This window comes from Carcharhinus amblyrhynchos, chromosome 4 (assembly GCF_965287045.1).
Source record: "Carcharhinus amblyrhynchos chromosome 4, sCarAmb.v2.hapA, whole genome shotgun sequence".
Lineage (NCBI taxonomy): Eukaryota > Metazoa > Chordata > Chondrichthyes > Carcharhiniformes > Carcharhinidae > Carcharhinus > Carcharhinus amblyrhynchos.
The window spans coordinates 53,721,411-53,743,856 of NC_137327.1; the positions used below are offsets into that span (position 1 = coordinate 53,721,411).

General features: G+C 39.3%; 1 protein-coding gene across 3 annotated transcripts in view; it reads left to right on the forward strand.

Annotated features, from left to right (window-relative positions):
- Window positions 1-22,446, forward strand: part of wdr59 (WD repeat domain 59) — an 84,086-nt gene that overhangs the window by 15,523 nt on the left and 46,117 nt on the right. For all 3 annotated transcript variants that reach the window (XM_080187167.1, XM_080187165.1, XM_080187166.1), the window contains exons 6-16: window positions 5,958-5,995; window positions 8,040-8,128; window positions 9,278-9,394; window positions 9,488-9,565; window positions 10,240-10,399; window positions 12,877-12,956; window positions 13,929-14,064; window positions 15,462-15,589; window positions 16,508-16,672; window positions 17,911-18,006; window positions 20,980-21,145. In XM_080187167.1, coding sequence (XP_080043293.1) covers window positions 5,958-5,995; window positions 8,040-8,128; window positions 9,278-9,394; window positions 9,488-9,565; window positions 10,240-10,399; window positions 12,877-12,956; window positions 13,929-14,064; window positions 15,462-15,589; window positions 16,508-16,672; window positions 17,911-18,006; window positions 20,980-21,145 — 1,253 coding nt within the window. The remainder of the gene's footprint in view (window positions 1-5,957; window positions 5,996-8,039; window positions 8,129-9,277; window positions 9,395-9,487; window positions 9,566-10,239; window positions 10,400-12,876; window positions 12,957-13,928; window positions 14,065-15,461; window positions 15,590-16,507; window positions 16,673-17,910; window positions 18,007-20,979; window positions 21,146-22,446) is intronic.

The following is a 22,446-nucleotide window of genomic DNA, read 5'->3' on the forward strand; positions in this document are numbered from 1 at the left end:
TCCTGTATCCAAACAGAAGGAAGCTATTTGACTTGCGCAGGATCTTTGAAGGAATTTTCCAATTAGACTCCCATGCCTGCTCTTTCCCAGTAGGCTGCAAATTTTTTGTTTTGGTTTTGGTTGTGGATGTTGCCTATCTTTTACTTTAGATTAGGGAGGTTTGCAAGATAACGCTAGGTTCACCTTCAGCGAAATTGATTCATTACTTGTCAACACCATCTCCAGGTCACATTCCATTTGAAATGAAATAGGATCACTTGTTTGATTTGATTTATTATTGTCACATGTATTAATATACAGTGAAAAGTATTGTTTCTTGCGTGCTATGCAGACAAAACATACCGTTCATAGAGAAGGAAACGAGAGAGTGCAGAATGTAGTGTCACAGTCATAGCTAGGGTGTAGAGAAAGATCAGTGTAATAAAAGGTAAGTTCATTCAATGGACTTTGACATATTGTTGATATATAGAGCTCCTTGCCTATGAGGCACACAGACAGATGATAATGAGCAGATTGAACTGTTCAGCTTAGCAGACAATATTAACTTATTTATCCAGCCAGAGATCAATGTCACATGATTCCCATGCATATCCATCATTTGGAATGTGGCTGGATTTTGAAGATTGCTAAATGTCTCAGCCATTATGATTGGGGTTTTTTGATGTAGCACGCTATCAGTCATCATCTGGCAAGCATGCATTATCAAAAGCAGATGGTCTTTGTATGGTCTTTGTATCGTTCTCTTTGAATTTGGGCTGGGTGGTCCACAGTTAGGTCTTTAGTGTCTCCTCAGAGATGATAAGGTGTGAGTTTATCTGAAACTGCAACATAGCTTCATCGGTTTAGCCGTTTTAAGAATTTTTTCAGTATTAAATGTTATGAAATAGCAAATATTATGTATTTTATAGAAGTATTCAGGATGAGGCTTTCGTACCTCAAATTAACATGGAAAGAGGATTGGTTAGCTAACAGGAAGCAGAGATTAGGGATAAGTTGGTGAATATTTGAGTAGTCAAGTTATAACTATTGGAATGTCGCAGGGAGCAGCGCTGAGGTCTCAACTATTTACCACTAATATTCGGTTTGACTAACCTTTACCATTGGGGAGCCATATTTCATTTTTTCCCTTCACTCAAGGGGCCAGTGATCAAGTTTCAGTAAGATAGGATTCAGTAAGGATGCATGCAACATTAAATATGAATTTCAAAAATATTAGTGTCAAAGCAATAAATCTCAAAAAAAGAGTAGTTAATAGAAGTGTCCATTAAAATGTGCCAAGCAGCAGAGTTCGCCAATTAAACCTTTACTTTTGCCTTTTTGCATAAGACGCAGAGTTAGAGAGACAAACTAGGCCCCTAGGTCACTTGGGAAGGGGTGAGGACCCAGCCTTAGATAAGGAGTTAGGTTCAACAAACAGTGACCTTGCATTTGCTGCTGGTGGTGCACAGTTCATGCAGGCTTCGGCAGAATGCATATGGAGGTAGGTTTTAGAAGCAGTTTGCCTTTCAGCCTGGGTTTTCTTCCTCTCCCAACCTGCTTTGTGGTTGGTTCTTGGGGAGGAGGGGGGTTTCTTGCTGTTGCATAAAAGCACACATGCACGCACGTGCACACACACGCACACGTGTGTGCAAACAAATTGCTTAACAGAGGGTTGCCAGGAACACTTAATGGGCCGACCTGACTTCCAGCCGATCTCAAGCCTGGCCGCATTCAGGCAGGCTGTGCCCCTCAGCTGATCCGCTGGCTGTGCCGACTCTCGCAACTCTTCTGCTACATCTCTAACCTCCAGCTGCTCTGCTACTTTTCCAGCCCCTTGATTGCCAAGTACTTGCGCACTCATTTGCCCACCTTCTGTCCCCCAGACTTTCCAGAGCCCCTCCTGATTGCTAGACATTTGTTGTTTCCTGTTTATCGCTCCACACCCAAGCCCTTGCATTCTGCTTTTCTTGGCCTCGCCACTCACTCTGCCATCTTGATCATATGTTCCTTCAGGGGCCAGTGCCTTTGCAGGTGGGCATGAGAAGTGCACTCTGTAAATAAAGGAGCCACCAATCACCTTTGCAATACTCATTGTTCATCCACTCAGGATCTGATTCCCTGCTGAATTTACTGCTGATCAGCTCGCTGATGATCTGATCAGCTGCAAACACAGTAGAGAATCAGTCTCTGTCTGCACAAGCAGATCCTTGCAGATCTTTCATTAATTTATCCATAATTTGAAGCCTGAGTCCGTGGGGTGGGTATAGAGAATTTGGAGATTGGTTTATAACACCTGGAGTTTGGACAAGCCTGATTTGAATGAATAGTTTGGATGAAGGAACTGAACATATGGTTGCTAAATTTGTTGCTGACACTGATTGGTAGGCGAGTAAATTGTGAAGAGGACATAAGGAGTTAGCAAAGATAGATTAAGCAAGTGTACAGTTTTGATTAGATTTATTATTGTCACATGTATTGGTATATAATGCAAAGTATTGTTTCTTGCGCACTATATATATAAAGCATACTGTACTTAGAGAAGGAAAGGAGAGAGTGCAGATGTAGTGTTACAGTCAGAACTAGGGTACAGAGAAAGATCAACTCCATTCAGAAGTCTGATGGCAGCAGGGAAGAAGCTGTCCTTGAGTTGCTGGTATGTGTCCTCAGACCTTTTATATCTTTTTATCGACGGAAGAAGGTGGAATAGAGTATGTCTGCGATGTGTGGGATCCTTAGTTGTGCTGGCTGTTTTGCCGAGGCAGTGGGAAGTGTAGACGGAATCATGGGTGGGAGGCTGGTTTGAGTGATGGACTGGGCTTCGTTCATGACCCTTTGTAGGTTCTTGTGGCCTTGGACGGAGCAAGAAACCTACCAAGCAGTGATACAACCAGAAAGAATGCTTCCTTTGGTGCATCTGTAAAGTTGGTGAGAGTTGTCGCAGACATGCCAAATTTCCTTAGTCTTCTGAGAAAGTAGAGGAGTCGGTGGGCTTTCTTAACTTTAGTGTTGGAATGCAGGGGTCAGATTGTTGATGTAAAACTTGACTAAGAACTTGACTTCGTCCCCATTGATGTAGACAGCAGGAACATGTCCTCCACTACACTTTGATAATCTATGACTGCCTCCTTCATTTTGTTGACATGGAGGGAGAGATTACTGTCACCAGATTCTCTGTCTCTTTCCTATACTCCATCTCATCATTGTTTGAAATCTGACCACTATGGTAGTATCATAAACAAACTTGAAAATCAAGGTGGAGGGGAATTTGGCCCCACAGTCATAGGTGTATAAGGAGTATAGTTAGGGGCTGTGGACACAGTCTTGTGGGGCACCGGTGTTGAGAATGATTGTGGAGGAGGTGTTGTAGCCTATCCTTACTGATTGTGGTTGGTGGGTTAGGAAGTTCAGGATCCAGGTGCAGAGGGAGGAGCCGAGCCCCTGGCCATGGAGTTTGTTGATGAGTTTTCTGGGAATAATGGTATTGAAGGCTGAATATATATTAAGAAAGGATATAATTCCATGAGAAACAGTTCAGAGAAGGTTCACTTGACTGATCACTGAGATGATTAGGAAAAGTTGGACAGATTGAGCCTACATCCATTGAAGTTTAGAAGAATGAGAGGCGATCTTATTGAAATATATATGATCCTGAGGGGACTTCGCAGGATGGATTCAAAGAGGATGTTTACCTTTGTGACACCAGAACTAGGGACATAGTTTAAAAATAAAAGTCGCCCATTTACGACCAAGATGAGGATAATTTTTTTCTCTGAAGGTTGTTAGTCCATGGAATCTTTTTCCCTTTGAACAATGAAGGCTGGACCATTGAATATTAAGGCTGAGTTAGATTATTAGTTGATAAGGGAGTCAAAAGCTAGAAGAAAATAGGCAGTGTTGAGGCCACAATCTGATCAGCTTTGATCTAACCAAATGTTGGAGCTGACTTGAGGGGCCGAATGGCCTAATCCTGCCCGTAATTCCTTTGGTCATAAGTAAGGTACATTATAAATGTGGGTTCTTTTTGCAAGCAAGAAAATACTGGAAGCATTGCACCAATTATGGAGATGGCTATTCTTGCTGAGTTTCAGCTCTTGGCTTTGTGACAGGGATTGGCCTACTTTAGATAGCGATAAAATTAAAGCAAAATATTACAGATGCTGGAAATCTGAAATCAAACTGAAAATGCTGAAAAATAGGTCATGCAGCATATGTGATGAGAGAAACAGTATTTATGTTTCAATTCTCGGATCACTCTTCAAGACTGGGGAGAGATGGAAATGTTATAGGTTCTATGCTGTTGAGTAAGTGAGGAGGGGCAAGTGGAATAAAATAGAACTTCAGGGATAGGTTGCAAGTCAGCAGAGATTAAATGGCAACGATGTCATGGAACCCAAGACAAAGGGAGTAGTGAAACCGAAAGAGAAAATGCTGGAAAATCTCAGCAGGTCCAGCAGTATCCGTAAGGATAGAAAAGAGCTGACGTTTCAAGTCCGGATGACCCTTTGTCAAAGCTGGTCATCTGGACTTGAAACATCAGCTCTTTTCTCTCCTTACAGATGCTGCCAGACTTTGCTGAGATTTTCCAACATTTTCTGTTTTGGTTTCAGATTCCAGCATCCGCAGTAATTTGCTTTTATTACAAAGGGAGCTGTAATGATAGTATTAAAGACTAAAGCGGGTGTCAACAGCAGAATAAAGGTCAGTACCTTCTGAAAACAAAATAACAAAGTGTCAATAATGAAAAAGTGTCAGTGTGCTTTGAATGCAAAACTTGAGAACAGGACACAGATGGGCACTTGGGGAGAGGCAGGTGTGAATCCGAATGGTGGACAGAGTTTCCGGTTTGATGTTGAACTCAATGTTAAAAGCTGTAAAGTGCTTCATTCATAGATGAGGTATGTTCTTCCACCTTGTGTTGGTTGTCATTGGAACATTGTAGCAGGCTGATGACAGAAATATGAAAGGAAGATTGAGAATTGAAATGGCAAGCAACTGGAAGGTTGGGGCCATGGTTGCAGACTGACTGAAGGTGTTTTGTGAAGCGCTCACCCAGTCTGCATTAAGACTGTAGTTCTGGCAGAACTGCATTGTGAGCAGCAGTGAATACAAGTAAACCAAATAGAAAGACGCACAAGTAAATCACTACTTCACCTAGAAAGAGTGCTTAAGGCCTTGGATGGTGAGGAGGGAGGAAGACAGCAATATGATTACTTGCATATATAAAAGCCTAAAAGAGACTGCATCTACCTTAATGCATTTGACAGCTTGTGTTTTACACAAAGCCCAATCCACATAATCACATTTGTTTACTGTTGTTCATCTGGAAAAACATTTCTGATTTTGTGGTGCAAAAAACTTTGATAATGAGTTGGAACTGCATTAGCATGCATTTCTTGATGACTTTTCACAGCTTTCTGCATTGAAAGAGGCCTTCGGTGCATTATTGTGACATCCATCCATAAGGTAATTGTGAATAAGAAATGAATTAGGCCACTGCTCGACGGATAAATTAGTTCCAGCAGGATAAGCAGTAGGAAGCATTCTATTCTTCAGTATTGGGAAGCTGTGCAGTTTAATCAGGTTAAACTTGCTTAACACTACCCCAATGCAAACTTAGGGTTCCTAAGTCTTGACTTTGTTAACATTTTAACAAGTTCTCTATGTGATTATAAAGGATGTTCCTCACAGAGAGAGAGTATGAACTCCATATTGGCCAAACAAACGGAAATGGGTATAATTTTCTTACTGGTTTGATTTGGAAACTTTTAACCATCATGATAGGTTTTTATATAAAAAAATAGGATCATTGTTTGTGTGAAATTGGAGTTTGGGGTTCCTATTTGCTGGCATATTGGAGGGTTGAACGTAAAATCACCTGTTTGTAAAAGTCAGCTTTGAATTGATGTACCTGAACATACCTGTTATTATTACAGTCATGGAGCAAATTACCCTCACCAAGTGTTTTTCTGCCTCTTTAGGGATACACGAAAGCCGTCAGTGTCTCTGTCAGCTGTAGGTGAGTAGCGTTATGAGGCTGCACTAGCAAAAGAAGCAGTGAACACATTGTGTAGTTGCATTGTTTCATTCTGTGACATCATTGTGAGTGACGTAGATCAGAACTCTATTCATATCCCCAAACTTGTATTCACCCTTTCCATTTAGTTTCTGTTTTTTAAGCAAAATTCAACAAACATGGAGCAATCTTAATGAGAATTGAAACTGAGAAGAAAATCAGTAAACCTAGAGGGTGGATTTTGGAGCTAGAAACAGCTATTTTATTCAGAACAAAACAGTACCCATTTTTGCTTAGATAATCCCTTTTAGCTTTATCTTTTTCTATGGTATGTTTTCAAACCCTGGCAGCTCACTCAATAATACCTGAAACATGCTTCTATTCTCTGCACTGTCTCTTTTTATAATATAAAGGCAAATAGAATTGACTTCTCTCTTTTACAAAATCTGTAACATACATAACTTTGTTAACAATATTCTAACCTTTTAAAACTGGATTGCATTTGCTGCTGGCACATCTGGCCAATTATATCATTGGTTTTCTGTGCATACAAGGACAAATACATATGCGCAGAAATGGATAAAAGTTGTGGGAAATGAGTCAAATGGTAAAACAGTAGCATCTCATGGAATGTGAAATTAGATTGAAGCTGATGCATAAAATGTGACTGATCAGAATCCTTACAGTGCAGAAGGAGGCCATTTGGCCCATTGAGTCTGTACTGACCACAATCCCACCCAGGCCCTACTCCCACAACCCCACGCATTTATCCTAGCTAGTCCCCCGACACTAAGGGGCAATTTAGTGCGGCCAATCCGCCTAACCCGCACATCTTTGGACTGTGGGAGGAAACCCTTGCAGACATGGGGAGAATGTATGGAATTTGCGCAATGACCCAAGCCGGAAACAGAACCCAGGTCCCTGGCATTGTGAGGCAGCAGTGCTAACCACTATGCCACCGTGCTGCCCCAGCATTTATTCTTTCTTGGAAAGAAATGGTGTACTTGTCTGTAAGAGCATGTTCCTCCATACTAAAGAAAGCTTGCAGTCCAGAAAGGCAGTGAGTTTTTGCTGGTTCAGTTTCCAGCGTCGAAGGTACCACAGCATAAAACTATTCTCTCTTTTGCTAGTTACCTTATTATGCATCCTCCTGGTTACTGATCTTCCTGATATTGGAAACAGTAAGAAGAAATTATGAAAATGTTTCATGAGTTTGAATATCTCCCTTCTCTGCTCAAAGGAAACCAGCTTCTATAGTCTATCCACATAACTAAAACCCCTCAATTTTCATGCCATTTTACTAAATCTCTTCTGCATGGACTCTTTAGGCCTTCTGAAAGTGTAATGCCCAAAATCGGATGCACTGTTCTGCTGAGGCTTAACCAGTGATTCAGTTTCTTGCATTTGTACTTCGTGTCTCTATTTATAATGCCAAGCCTGCATGGTCTGTTAGCTATCTTTTAAACTTGTCCTGCCATCTTCAAGAGTTTCTGTATATAAACCCCCATATCTTTGTGATATACTTAGTTCTACCAAATAGACTCGATGAATAACTTCACTGCATTACAACCCTTATAAGGTAAATGACTTATAATGAGTTAGCCATCAAACATTTGGATGAACCATGCAAACCAATCAAACAGTTGGAAGCTTCTAGTCCCTCCTTGCAGAAGCTAGCTTGAGTATTGTATGAAAGTTGAATGATATATGAGAGGTTTATAGTCTTGTTTGGGTTTCCTCCCATGATTGATACTAGCTGACCTCTACACCAAATATCTGTAATAACCCCATTGGGAAAAACCTCAAGTTATGTTCTCTTACAGCAATATAGCTATTGCTTTGCTGAGGCCTGTCAGTAGAAGCATTTTCCATGGCTTTGCAAGATTGGTGCACTCTACTGCATTGTATCAAAGGGATTAGGGAAGATATTTTTGTGGAATTGGGTTAAACAATGGGGTTAAACAATTGACGAGTAAGGGATTGTAATTAACCTGTGTTGCACAAGTGGCCTGTTTAGGTTACTTTACCTACTTTCTACATTGTGTAGCTGGAGCTTCTCAGGTGAAATGGAATAAAAAGAACTCGTGCTGCTTGGCAACAAGCCATGATGGCGATGTCCGAATCTGGGACAAGCGGGTGAGTGTTGCATTGGTATGGCTGAATCTTGGACATTGTTACTTTGTGAACCTGCAGATTTATTAAAATAAAACATCCGAACCCTTTTGAATTAGTTTTTTGCCTAGAGTGCATAAGCAGCGAGTTATGGTTTGATCTAATTCCCAATGGGCAGAATCACAAAGCACAATATTAGTTGCACACTTATTTAGTAATTTCTTGTTTTGAGAGAATTGTGAAGAAATTTCTCACTGAACGATGTTTCAGGCAGACATCAATTCTAAAATATGGTCATGCCGCATTCTCCAACATCATCCAACCTCCCTTTTGTAAGTGAAGAGGAAAGCTAAATAACAAATGGCTGTCATAAAAAACCAGGGTTGAACCTTTTGAGGACAGTGGCTTTCTGGGCAAAGCTCCAGCTATTGAAATTTTAACCTCTTCATTTTAGAATACTTAAACAGTTGGGGGGAAAATTATGTTACCCTTTTTGAATATTTGCATATTTAAAAAATTGCCAAATTGTCGGTACTGATTCGGAAAAAGAAAGATAGTAAGACATGGAGTAGTATTTTTCTGCACTAGGGAATACAAATCAAGGAAGTTTCTCTAGCCTTTCGGGGAATAAATAATAGGAAAGGAAGAGGACTACTGGGGAAAAAGAACTGACCTTTCAGAGGAAACCATGAGAATAGCAGATAAATTTGTTTATATTGGCAGTTTGGTAACATCAGCTAGTTGAAACAAGCAAAAAATTGAGCAAAGAATAACAATTTCCCGACCAAGTGTTCATCATGATGATTCTATTAACGTGGAATCAATCTAGGTGAGAATATGTAGAATGCTTAAGTGTGGTTGCTGGAAAATAGTTGGGATTGTCACTACCTTGTTATTGGTAATGGATTGAAGCCAGAAAATAACAGCAATGCTGGCTGAGTTAATGGAATAGACAACTATAACATCAATGGGTGGGTATAGTCCATATCTGTGTAGATGGGAAAGTAAGACATGCACATAAGCTTCTTCAGAACAGACAAGGTACACTGACAGTGATGAGGTATGAAGCTGAGAGCAAGCTTGATCAAGGCTTAGTGATTTTTTTGCCTCAAGCACAGTTTGTGCAAACTTTTAGTGTAAGATCTTGACAAAACTACTTGTTCTTTTTTCTAGAAACCTAACACTGCAGTGGAGTATATTGCTGCCCACTTGTCAAAAATCCATGGACTGGATTGGCACCCAGAGAATGAGCACATCTTTGCTACATCAAGCCAAGACAACTCAGTCAGAGTAAGTGCTGGGCCCTGGTTCTTCGTTCATATCTGTTAAGAGGAAGGTATACATCTACTGAACACAAATTATTTTTTGCTTTCTGGTCTCTAGTTCTGGGATCACCGACAACCAAGGAAATATCTAAACATCCTCTCCTGTCAAGTGCCAGTGTGGAAGGCACGGTACACGGTAAGCAGTTTTCTCATTTGGTGTTAATGGGTAAAAGTTGGTTATCTTCCTCAGCCTTATCCCCACCCATTTAATTTTAGTATTAACTATATGTTTTGTTGAGTATTCAGCTTTTAAGGAACTTGCTCTTGATCTTGAGCTAGAAAGGACTGCCTGTTTGTTTTGATCCAAGCACAGTTTAAACTGACCAGAAAAATAATAAGATTTTTATGATCTGTAACTCTTTTCCTTTCTTCCACGTCTTCTCAACTGCACAAAAATTAGGATAGTTGTTTGTTGGCTGTTTTGGGTCTGTTCAGGAGCAGCTGAGAACTTGATTTTCTTTTGCCTTTTCTCTGATAAGCATCCAGCTTTCACTTCTTTCCATCCTTTCAGAGCACAGCAGAAAGCCCAACTTGCCATATACTATCAGATTGGTGCAATGCAATGCACTGGTCATATGATAAGTTCCCTGGGGATATTCTACTCAAGTTCTGACAGGACACTGAAAGAAGTAGTTGATTAGTTGAATGACTTCATTCACTATGTAACTTTGATCCAATATTTTGGTTTCCTCCTGTTACCCTGAAGTAGATACTGTGGTGATTATTGTTTTTGAAAATTAGGCTTTTTTTAAAACTGCAGTTTGCCTGGTTATTGTAATTTGCAGTAAAGTTGTTTCCAATCCTTTGCAGCCATTCAGCAATGGCTTGGTGACAGTGATGGTCCCTCAACTGCGTCGTGGTGAAAATAGTCTCCTTCTCTGGAATGTTTTAGACCTGAATGTTCCTGTTCATACCTTCGTTGGACACGATGATGTGGTGCTAGAATTTCAGTGGCGAAAACAGAGGGAAGGTAAGAGCCCCAAAATAGAAACAAGCCTCAAGTCCTGAGGCGAGGCCCAATCACATGCATGACCTGTGAGGTATCCTTCTGTTCTAACCTTAATCTGTGAATGAATTTGCCATTTTTCTCTACTTTTCCAGTCTGGGTGAAAAGTCTTAATGCTACATAAAATGAATAGACTCTAACTTATAACTTATATATGTTAAATACTTGCTAAGTTAAAAGCATTCATAGGAGAAAAGGATACGAAGCAACAGTTACAGTTTTTGGGTATGGGGAACCCATGTGTTAAACTGGCTCATGTTTTATGACATTGAGTGTTCCCTTACGACATTGATCAGGCTAATTTGTTATTTCCATTAGATATTAGGTTCATCCTCTAGGTTATGATTGAGATTGAGTTTAATTTCTGTTCTTGTAAACTATCAACATTTTCCTCTTAGGCCCTTGAATTTGTTGACTCTCAGATTCATGTTTATCTCTCCTGCAGCTGCTTGTTTGAATTCCTCCAGTCAGGTTGTGTTTGAGATAAAATTATAACATTCTGTATGTGGACCATTGTGTAAAATTCCTCTTCTCTGTAGCTTTTGTTACGGTCAACTACACTATCTTCTTCCAATGTATCTTCTCTCATCGAGTTTAGTGAGATTATTTCTTCCTTGCCTATTAATTTATAGCCAAAGCATCATTTGCGATAGCTTCTCTTCCCCTTCCTGCATTGTCAGCGCCATAGATCAACAGCATCAACAGTGCCAGCATCAACATAACTGTTGATTACATCAATCCTCTCTTGTTCAGCATCTCTCTCAACCCCTGCACAGTGAAGAAATTTCCCCTTGAGTCCTAAAAGGCTGTGGTCTTATCCTAAAACTATGATGCTGTAGTTCTAGACATGTGAGCCAAGAGAAATTTCCTCAGCGTCATTCTGTCAAGCTCTCTAAGAATTTTATAGATGTATAGATTTGTTAAACAAAACCATGTTGACTCTGTCTAATCATATTTTGATTATCCAAGCTTCTATTGCCATATCCTTAATATATTCTGGCATTTTATGAACCACTGATGCCAAACAATCAATTGTTCCTCATTTACTCCCTCCTTCCTTCAGTAGTAACGTCACATTAGGGTGACACAGTGGTTAGCACTGCTGCCTCACAGTACTAGAGACCTGTGTTCAATTCCAGCCTTGGGTGATTGCCTGTGTGGATTTTGCACGTTCTCCTTGTGTCTGCATGGATTTCCTCTGGTTTCCTCCCATAGTCCAAAGATGTGCAGGTTAAGTGAATTGGCCATGCTAAATTGCCCCTTCATGTCCCAAGATGTGTAGGTTAGGAGAATTAATGGGGTAGGTGCATGAGGTTTAGGAAATGGGGCACGGGTAAGGTGCATGAGTAGAGAGTCAATGCAGACTCAATGGGCCAAATGGCTTCCTTCTGCATGGTAGGGATTCTCTGCTTCATTGATTTACTACCTTGCAATCCACAGGATTTTGCTCAAAGGAATAGAATTCTGGAAGATCAAAACCAATGTATTCACTGTCTCTACAGACATTTCTTTTAAAACTGTAGAATACGAGCGTCAGATCCCAGGGATTTGTTGGCTTTGAATCCCATTAATTTTGCCAGTGCGTTTTGTTTACAAATTTTAATTACTAAAGTTCCTCACTCATTAGACCTTTGATTCCCACAATTTCCAGTATGTTCTTTATGTCTTCTACAGTGAGGGTGGGCAAAAAATATTTGTTAATTGCCTCTGTAATTTCTTTATTTGTGATTGTAATCTCTCCTGTTTCGTGTTTGAGAGTTCAATATTTACTTCCATTAATTCCTTTTTCTATTTATTGTAAAAGCTCTTCAGTTGTTTTTGTATTTCTTTTTTTCTTTTCATTGTTAGCCATTTTTGCTGATTCATGAAATCCTCCCAATCCTTGGATTTGCTGTTCTTTTTGGCAACTTTGTCGAACCTCTTTTAATCTAATTCTGCCCATAACTTGTCTAGTCGGTTGTGACTGTGGCACTTTTCCAGTGGAGTCTTTATTCTTCAAGAGGATGTGTGTTCGTTGAAAATTTTTTTTTATTGTTTGCCACTGTACCATACATTTTAATCTAATGTCCCAGTCTACCTCAGAAAATGTGCTCCTCCTACCACCACAATTGGCATTGTTTAAATTTATGACCTTAGTTTTGTACTTAACCACATTACTCTCCAACCTAATGTAGAATTCTAACATGTTCATCGTTCTTTCCAAATCGACCCTTGTTCCATTACACAGTGCCAAGTCTAAAAATTGATTGTTCCCTGGTTGATTCCTCACCATAATCCTCAAAACTGTCTCAAATGCTTTCCATGAGCTTCTTGTGCCCTTCAAAGTCTGCCTCCAGGTTTTTCCTTTTTGTTCACAGATCGTTTCACAGTGATTGTAAGGAATGTTTTAGACGGGGCTGGAGTCTGGTGTATTCTAAATCTGCTTTCCTGCCTTTTTGTAGAATTAAAGGACTATCAGTTGGTTACCTGGTCACGTGACCAGACTTTGCGGATTTGGCGAATTGATATGCAATTACAGCGGGTAAGTGGTTTTTCACTTGATGTGTCATCAGGTGGTATAAACTGTTACTCCACTGATGTTGCCACATGTGCATCTCATGCCTACCTATATCCTCATGATAAAATATCATTTGGCAGCTCTCTCAGTACAGGAACCTGTTCAGAAATACTTTTGTGTGGAATGAATGTCATTCCAGTGTTGGCAGGTTTGTATATAGACCTCCTTCCTCAATCATTATTCACTTGTATGTATGACTGGGGAAAAAAATAAAGTTAATTTTAGAGGATATATTCCATTTTACATTCAGTCATTTGAATGTAATTTTAGGGTGAGATTGACATTTAAATGGGGGAACGTAACTTCAACACCTCCCTTCAACTAAACATCTGAAGCCTGGGACTGGAATTGATATTGGATATATATGATAAGCTTGTTCTGTGATGCATTAGGGTGTATTGCACATGGAGCTTTCTTCCTCGCTTGTTTTGTTTTTTTGAGTGTATTGATTGCAGAAAGAAAGAACATAAGAACATAAGAAGTAAGAACATAAGAAATAGGAGCAGGAGTAGGCCATCCAGCCCTTCGAGCCTGCCCCGCCATTCAATAAGATCATGGCTGATCTGTCGCTGCTCAGTTCCACTTTCCCGCCCTCTCCCCATAACCTTTAATCCCCTCTCCTATCAAAAACCCATGGGGTAGGTGGATGTTTATTTTCTGTTTAGTCACAAACCAAGCAGAGGTTGAGCTTGTTGAGTGAAAGCAGTGGCTGGTAGCAATTCAGTGAATAAGTGTGTGGCTGTATGCGTTGTAGGGTGTGAAGGTGCCCTTGTATAATCATTCAATGGAGAGGGATATCACTATGCTGTAGTTGAAATGAGGGAAGAGGGTGGTTTGAGAGGCTGCAGTTATGTGGCACTTTGGTGTGAAAGATGTGATTATTTGACTTCTCATTGTTTCACCACCAGAATGTTTTGATCAGTTATTTTGTTGCAGCTCTGTGCAAATGACATGCTGGATGGCGATGAATTAACTGATGGTGTTTCCCTGCTCCCAGAGACAGATAAAGTCCTTCATTCACAGGATACTGATCCTCACCCAATGCTAAGTCATGTAAATGAGGAGGATGAAGGTAAAGTAATCATTAACTTAGACACTGACTTCTGTTTCAATAGACTATTGCTAAAGCATAAGTGGAGAGTGGGAGACCAAATGTTAGAATTTAAGCTGATGAAAAGAGTTTTCTGAGAGTGACAGGCATTTGAAGTAGTAGAACTTGAGGGCCTAATCTATAACATTTCCATCACATTCCCAGTTTTCCTTTACTTCCAGGCAATTGTCACAGTTGCTCAATTCTCATTCAGTGTTCTGACACTGCATCATATGGAAGTAAAAATGCTTTCTTTTATTGGGAGGTGGGGGAGGATATTTGTCTCAGTTTACCTAACTCTAGCCTATTCTCAGCCATTGGCCACCGAGACGTCTGTCTCCGGTTGCTGCTGAGGGATTGGGGCGGAAATTGAGCAGAAATGCCAGTCATTTTACCAGTCAATATTATTTGATTTTAATAGTTTGAATGGTTTTTGTGTCAGTCCTGTGCAGTGTTCAGGACGTACAATCACCCTGAGGTGTTAGCATTTCAACTCAGGTGCACAACTGTTCATCCGTATAGAACCATAGGCAGGGTTATTACAATTTAAAAAGTAACCTTTCTTTTCCTTTCTACTTAAGTTACTCGTGAAGGCACATACAGTGATTCTGTAATGGCTCTTGGCAATGGAGTTTACAGGGCCATTACCTGTGACATAGATCTATGGATAGGCTGGGGAAGTCACTTTTGGAATTTTGTAGCAATAACCTAAGAGTATGGATTTAAACTAGAGTGGGTGCAAAGTACCCATCAAGGCATAGGTTGTCTTCTTGACCTTGCTTTGGTTTGAAGTTCATTTCTTTAAATTTTCAAATCTGATTTAGAACTGGACTATGAAAAATAGATTGGCTATTAAAAGCCATAGCCTGATTCAGGCAACATTTAGCCTGCAGGTTATTTTCATGCTTTTTGTCATCATAATTCAAAAAGGAAGATATTTTCACTGCAGTTAATTTGCAGGCATATATCCACATTAGGTGTTTGTGTTTGGTTCAGTTAGACTGATGATTTTAACTTAATATTGGCTTCCGTTTTGAGGAAGCGTGTATGATCTACCACTGCACTCAGGAGGGAGGAGTGTTTTTGTAAGAAGGTCTAGGTGCTGAATGTCTACAAAAATATTTGCAGACCATATATGTTAGGAGCTCTAATAGGTATTCTCCATTTTTCAGATTTAACTTGTTTAACGAAGCAACGGGGTCTGATTGAGTCTTTATACAACCAGTCCTTCTACTGTATTTTATGTGACAGGCATCTGTTTTCCCATGATTGTTGACATCCACTCTTTCCTCTGCCCAAATATATGTCCTTTAGATAAGTATTTGCGTTGCATGAACTGCTGTCACACACACTCTGCATGTCCTTTTTTTTCACAACAGTACTAAGGGAAGATTTTCATAACCATGTCACAATCAACTCCAAACCTGATTACCTTGGACTACCGCAGACATTGCAACAAGAATTCTCATTGGTTAATCTACAAATCCGCAACGTGACAGTTGATGAGGTAAGTATGAATGTAGTGAATCACTAATCCAGTGGTTGGGCTGCTTCCTTTTGTCCCCTTCCTGCCTGCTCTTGAATACTGTTTTTGGTGATCATGTCCTGTATCACTGGGTAACAAGAATACAATTATTTGATAGAAAGTATAAAATACATTTTTCTGTCTTTCCTTTTATATTCTGGTTAATTGTTCATCATAATAGCTCCAAGGAAATAGGCCAGTAATGAAAATGGAAAGAAAACAGAAAATGCTGGATAAACTCAGCAGGTCTAGCAAAGAATGTGGAGAGAAACAGAGTTTTGAATCTAAATGATCCTTCTACAGAACTCTGAATGAAAATGCAGGTCTTGGAAGTACTGGATTTGAAGTTGTTGCACATTATTATGCAACGTTGACAGTTAGGCTACGATTCGACAGCAAATCAGGATGCCTCAATCCTTTTGAAAAAAGGAACTGGGGTCAGCTCTGTGGCTATGAATTGAACTTTGAGTCAGATAATAGGAACTTCAGTCAAGGTTTGGAGAAAAGGATATTTTTCACATGACTGCTATGTTTTTCTTTCTCTTCCCTCTGTTTCTTCCCTCCACTATACATTGCTTCACAGACCATCTAAATAAGGATGGTCATTTTATATTTTTTAAAACTAACTTCTAAACTTGGTAGAAATAAAGAGAGAACTAGGTGTAATTTGCTGTCAGAATACCCATATTAAGCATGCATATTAAGTTACTTTTGAAATGTTATCTTTCTTCGTAACTCTGTAAAGATATCTAGCTACAAACCTGGTGCGAGATGAGTTCCATTTTAGTCTGAGTTTAATGAGAATGCAATTTTCCCTGAACACTTTGAGTCATGGTGTTTTTCATCATTGCTGCAACTGTGTGAATGTATCAACACTCTTTTATGTTCTGTATGGTACAGATGGATGCTGTAAATCGCAACTGCACAGTCTCGGTGAATTGTGGCAATCTACGGGTAAAGATGGTTGTGAGGTTTCCAGTTCAATATCCAAACAATGCTGCCCCCTCTTTCCAGTTCATTAATCCCACTACCATCAGCTCCAGCATGAGGACAAAACTCCTTAAGGTAAACTGATCATATGTGAAAAATAATTAATCTTATGAGAACTTGTCACAGTAGAGTGTTTTAAAGTCTTGATTGTAGAATGTTTTGTCATGATATTGGAAATAAATGTATATAGTTCAGATGAAATGTCAGAGTCAAAGAGGTCATAGAGATTTACAGTGTGGAAACAGGCCCTTAGGCCCAACTTGTCCATGGCACCCTTTTTTAAACCCCTAAACTGGTCCCAGTTGTCTGCATTTGGCCCATATCCCTCTATACTCATTTTACCCATTAAACCGTCTAAATGCTTTTTAAAAGACCAAATTGTACCCACATCTACTACTACTTCTGGCACTCATTGCCCTCTGTGTGAAAAAATTGCCCCTTTGGACCCTTTTGTATCACTCCACTTTCACTTTAAACCTATGCCCTCTAGTTTAGACACCCCTAACTTTAGGAGGAGATATTGACTATCTAGCTGATCTATGCCCCTCATTATTTTATAGACTTACCTAAGATCACCCCTCAGCCTTCTACGCTCTAGAGAACAAAGTCCCAGTCTGTCCAGCATCTCATAATTCAAACCATCAAGTCCCAGTAGCATCCTAGTAAATCTCTTCTGCACTCTTTCTAGTTTGATAATATCCTTTTGATAATAGTGACCAGAACTGTACACAGTATTTTAAGTGTGTTAAATGTTAAATTGGGATTCCACCTACATGTTAATGAAGAAGAGTACTTGTTCTCCTGGTGTCTTGACAACAGAATTTCCTCAGCCGCCAGCACCAAACAGATCAATTAGTCAAATTTATATCCATGCTTTACGTGGAATCTTGTGCACAAAATGGCTGTTTTTATTGATCACAGTCAAAGCAATTTGAAATGCATGGAGATACTTTGACAATGATGATGATAAGGCATTGTGTAAATTTGTGTGTGCGCGCCTAGTTTTGTTGCTTTGAATCTTGAGATGTCTAGTTATGACGGTATTTATCTGGTTGATTGTTTGCATCCTATATGTGATTGGTTTTGTTGTTCTGTATGGTGTGTATTATATTTGCCTGTTTGGTTGGTATCCCCTGTTTATTTGGGCCGATATTTGTATATATGTATGATTGTGTGCACATTGATTCTATCTAGTGGATTGTATTTTGCTCTGTATGGGAATCTTGTGTAATTGGCTGTGTATTACAAGCTTGTTGTATGCAATACTTCTGATCTAATAAGACTTTTGTAAACTATTTTCATATTTGCTTCAGCTCCTGAAAGACACATCCCTCCAGAAGGTGAAACGAAACCAGAGTTGTCTAGAACCTTGTTTGCGCCAGCTAGTGTCCAGCCTGGAGGCTATAGTGGTAAGAGATCTTTGCAACTTGTCACTGTAGGGCAGATATAATTCCAAGATGCTGCTATATTGGAAGAGAGAGGTGATGGAAAACCATATGATTGAATAGTCTTATTTGCATATTAAATGTGACTGTTACTTTAAAATTATGTCATAATTAAGTTTTATGAACTTGAGTGAATTTTATTTTGCGCTGAGAATTAGAAGAAGTGCAGTTAATGAAAATTCTGTCATACAAACTTTCATTAAGCATCTTTTTACTCTTTTTGATAAAATCAGATAATGTTGGAAGTCCTCAGAAGTTCAGGCTGTGGAGGTAAAGGAGTTAATGTTTCAGGTCAATGACTTTTCATCAGAACTGGAAACAGATTTTAAGCAAGATCAAGGCAGGGAAAATGTAGGAGAGGAAAAAATGAGGTTCAAGTACAGGTTGGAGGCAGACGGATTAAATGATAAAAGGGATGATGGTACAAGACAAAAAGTGAAACAACAAAGAAAAATAGAATCATCAACAAAGTTATGTTGTCTTTGGTCTGTTTTGTGCCACTTTTATAGCACTTTTAGAGTCAATCCTAGAATTATAAGTAATTAATACTGTAACTTTTATTTACAGAATGTAATATTATAGATTAGGTTAAGGCTTTGGGATGTATAACCTGTCAATCATAAATCAATTTAACAACAGTTGTCTCGAAAAAGAAAATAAAATTCCAACTGTAATAGGTAGACAGTGACACTTGTGAGAGTAGAAGATTCAGATAGGATAAATTTAAAGTTAAAGTTTATTTATTAGTGTCAGATGGAGGCTTACATTAACACTGCAATGAAATTACTGTGAAAATCCCCCTGTTGCCACATTCCGGTGCCTGTTCGGGTACACTGAGGGAGAATTTCACATGGCCAATGCACCTAATCAATGGAGGAAACCAGAGCACCCGGAGGAAAACCATGCGGACACGGGAAGAATGTACAGACTTTGCGTAGACAGTTACCCAAACTGGGACTCATGCTACATAAGACACTTGATACAGAAATCCTAGACTGAACAGATTTGGGCAGCACGGTGGCACAGTGGTTAGCACTGCTGCCTCACAGCACCAGGGACCCAGGTTCGATTCCCGGCTTGAGTCATTATCTATGTGGAGCTTGCACGTTTTCTCCGGGTGCTCTGGTTTCCTCCCACATCCAAAAATGTGCAGGTTAGATTAATTGGCTTTGCTAAATTCTCTGTGTGTACTCGAACAGGTGCGGAGAGTGGTGACTAGGGGATTTTCACACTAACTTTATTGCAGTGTGAATGTAAACCTACTTTGAATAAATTTTACTTTTACTTCTAATTAAGCAACTTAGTATTGAAGGTGAAATTTAAATGCTTAAACTCAATTCTTTCCTGTGAGATGACGCAATCTGCAGACTTAGGTGTACCCTCGTGATCAGTTGTTTAAATTTGCCACCCTTTCTTGGGAGGTGCCATACAGAGGATACTTCTATCCCTTCTGATATAGCACCAGCTAGCAAAGATGTTGCTCAGAATGTCGACTTGTAATTCTTGAATTACCATTACCTCATCTTTAATCAATTCTGTTGTAATTATATAACTGGACAACAGTATTAATTTTATTGCATTTACTTGTTTATACTAATTGTTCCATTGAGCAGACAGAAAGACAGTTCATGTTCTTTTATCAGAGTTTGGATAAGTCTCCATTCATATTCTTGCACTTCCTCATGACAGTATAGCAGAATAGTAACTGAGTCCTCTCTGTTCCCAAAGGCAATAGCAGTACATTTAGAAAAACTACAATAAATTATTGCTTTAAACTTCAAACGTTAGTCTAGTATCAAGTCTTGATTAAAAAATAATAATAGGATAAAGTTAAAGGAATTGTATTTGAATGCCCATAGCATTGATGTTTGCAAAACTGTAAATTCGTTCAAAAAACTTTCTAAGTAACAAAAGTACCTGTTCAAAATGAAACATCATGGGGAAAGTGTCTGTCACTGAATAGGCTTACAGTTGCTTGCTGTTTTGCAATTTAAAGTGTAGAAATATTCAGATAACTTTCAGCTAAAGTGATCTGCTTGGAATCGATTGTTGAGTTTGGAAATGGGATATTTTTTCTGTTCTCCTGAGTTAGCGTGGAGATGCAAAGCAGTCTCGAAAGTAAATGACCTAACCACAGGCAATACATCTTTGTGCACCAGCTCCACTGCACAAGGCAAAGTGCTCATTAGGAAATCCATGTAAATGAAAATATTTACCTGGTAAAATGCCAGTATTTAGCATTCAAAGCACTTTGTATGGAAATACCTGTTTTTTCTAATATTTGGTGGGTTAAACAATTGAAAAATCACATTTTGTTGAGTAATATAACAGTTGAATGATAACTTGTGTCATGTATTTTTCATCTTAGAGCATTACTTAAAATTGAGCTTATGTACTTGTTGCACCTATATTTTGCTGAAGTGTTGGTTTTGTCTCAGTGGTAGCACTCTTACTTCAGAGACAGATCCTATTCCAAAGACTTGAGCACATAATCTAGGCTGATAGTCCACTTCATTATTTGAGGGATTGCTGAACCGTTGAAGGACTGTCTTCTGGGTGGGACCTTAAATTGGGGTCCATGTACTGTCTTTCTCGAGCAAATGTATGTGCCTCTGTAGGAGAACAGGAAGCTCTCTTGGCTGCTAACATTCCTTTTTCAATTAAAATTAACATGGTGGCCAACTTGTCAATAGAGCTTGCATAATTATGACCGTATCACATCAGTGACTGCAATGACATTTGAGAACATGAAAAGGTGTCTTAACGTGACAAGTTGTCCTGTTTTCAAATTGAGTCCTTGCAGAATTCATGTTAATTTACTTGTGGTAAAAATGTGTGATTAGGTGGCTGATGGATGGGGTACTTGCCTGTTCGAATAAAAGCTATGAAAGCTGCCACTTTTGAGATGTCACACTTATCATGTTGGTTGATTTCTAGAATCAGGACAACAGTGGATCTGCAAACTCCCAGAATCCATTTGTTCTTGGAAACTCTGTGACACCACCGCTACCGACTTTTCCACGGGCCACTAATACGTATGGTTCCTATCAGGATGCTAACATTCCCTTTCCTCGCACCTCTGGGGCACGTTTCTGTGGAGCTGGTGAGTAAACATTTGTGGGAAACTGTCATTCCAAAATCATTACCTAGTTTTTAAAGTTTTAGCATTGGGTTATTTCTGTCATAACTGGTATTGATTACCTGAATTTGAGAGGGATAGTGTCCTGATTATCACTCAAACAATAGCTTGAGTGGAGTAGGTTGTAAAACAACCCCTAATTTTGCAAAGATAGGTGCCTGAATAAGGTATATGGGTATAGTGACCTCTAGTAGATTTGTCAGGCTGCATCTAGAAATTATTCAACAGTAATAAAGCATGAATTCTGTTTAACCTGAGAGCTAATTTGCATTGATGTGATTCAATGGACTTTCATTAGAGCCTTGGTAATCACCTAACTTTACTGGTACTGTAGACACAAAATTAAATACCACGCCTTATCTTGCAACTCCTGACAATTGCACAGTGTGTGGAAGGGCTATAAACCACGCAGGAAAATGTATTTATAACCTTTATGTTGATGGTGACACAACAGCTATTGAAAATAACTTCCACATGATTTGTGTTTGTAGGAGGCAGGATGGACTAGGACAGTGTTGCCCAATAAACATTGCTAATGAGCTATAGGCTTGTTTATGATGCCACTGTTTTATCCATATACACTTCCAGCAGAATAAAAGCCTTGCATGCACTCAGAGTTGCATATGTTCATTTGTGTGAAGGCTTCATAACAAAAACCCCTTAACATTCAAGGACTTAGGAAAGTGAAGCATGAATTTGCAGAAAACATTTACTTACCCTGTTTGTCTTCCTGGGGTTTTGTCAGCCAACCCAGAGGTTATAGTACGCGTGCACACACTGCAAATATCAATTCAGTACGGAGATCTCATATCAGTGACATTATTATCCATTTTATTTAACAAATCAGAAGTGTAGTTCTGGATTCCTTAGGGGAGATTGAGTTTTGTTGTAATGTCACTAAATTAGCAATCCAGAAACCAAGGCTAATATTCTAGGGACATGAGATCATATCCCACCATAACTGCTGGTGGAATTTAAATTCAATTCATAAATCTGAAGTGAATCAGTAATAGTGACCAACTGTCATTGATTGTTAAAAATCCATCTGGTTACTAATGTCCTTTAGGGAAGGAAATCTGCCATCCGTTCCAGATCTGGCCTACGTGTGTGTCCAGACCCCCAGCAAAGTTGCTGACCCTTAAATGCTCTCTGAAATGGCCTTACAAGCCTCTCAGTTCAAGGGCAATTGGACAGCAAATACATGCCTTTCCAGCAGCACCCAATTCTCATGAAGGAATTGAAATAATGCTAACTGATAGCACAAT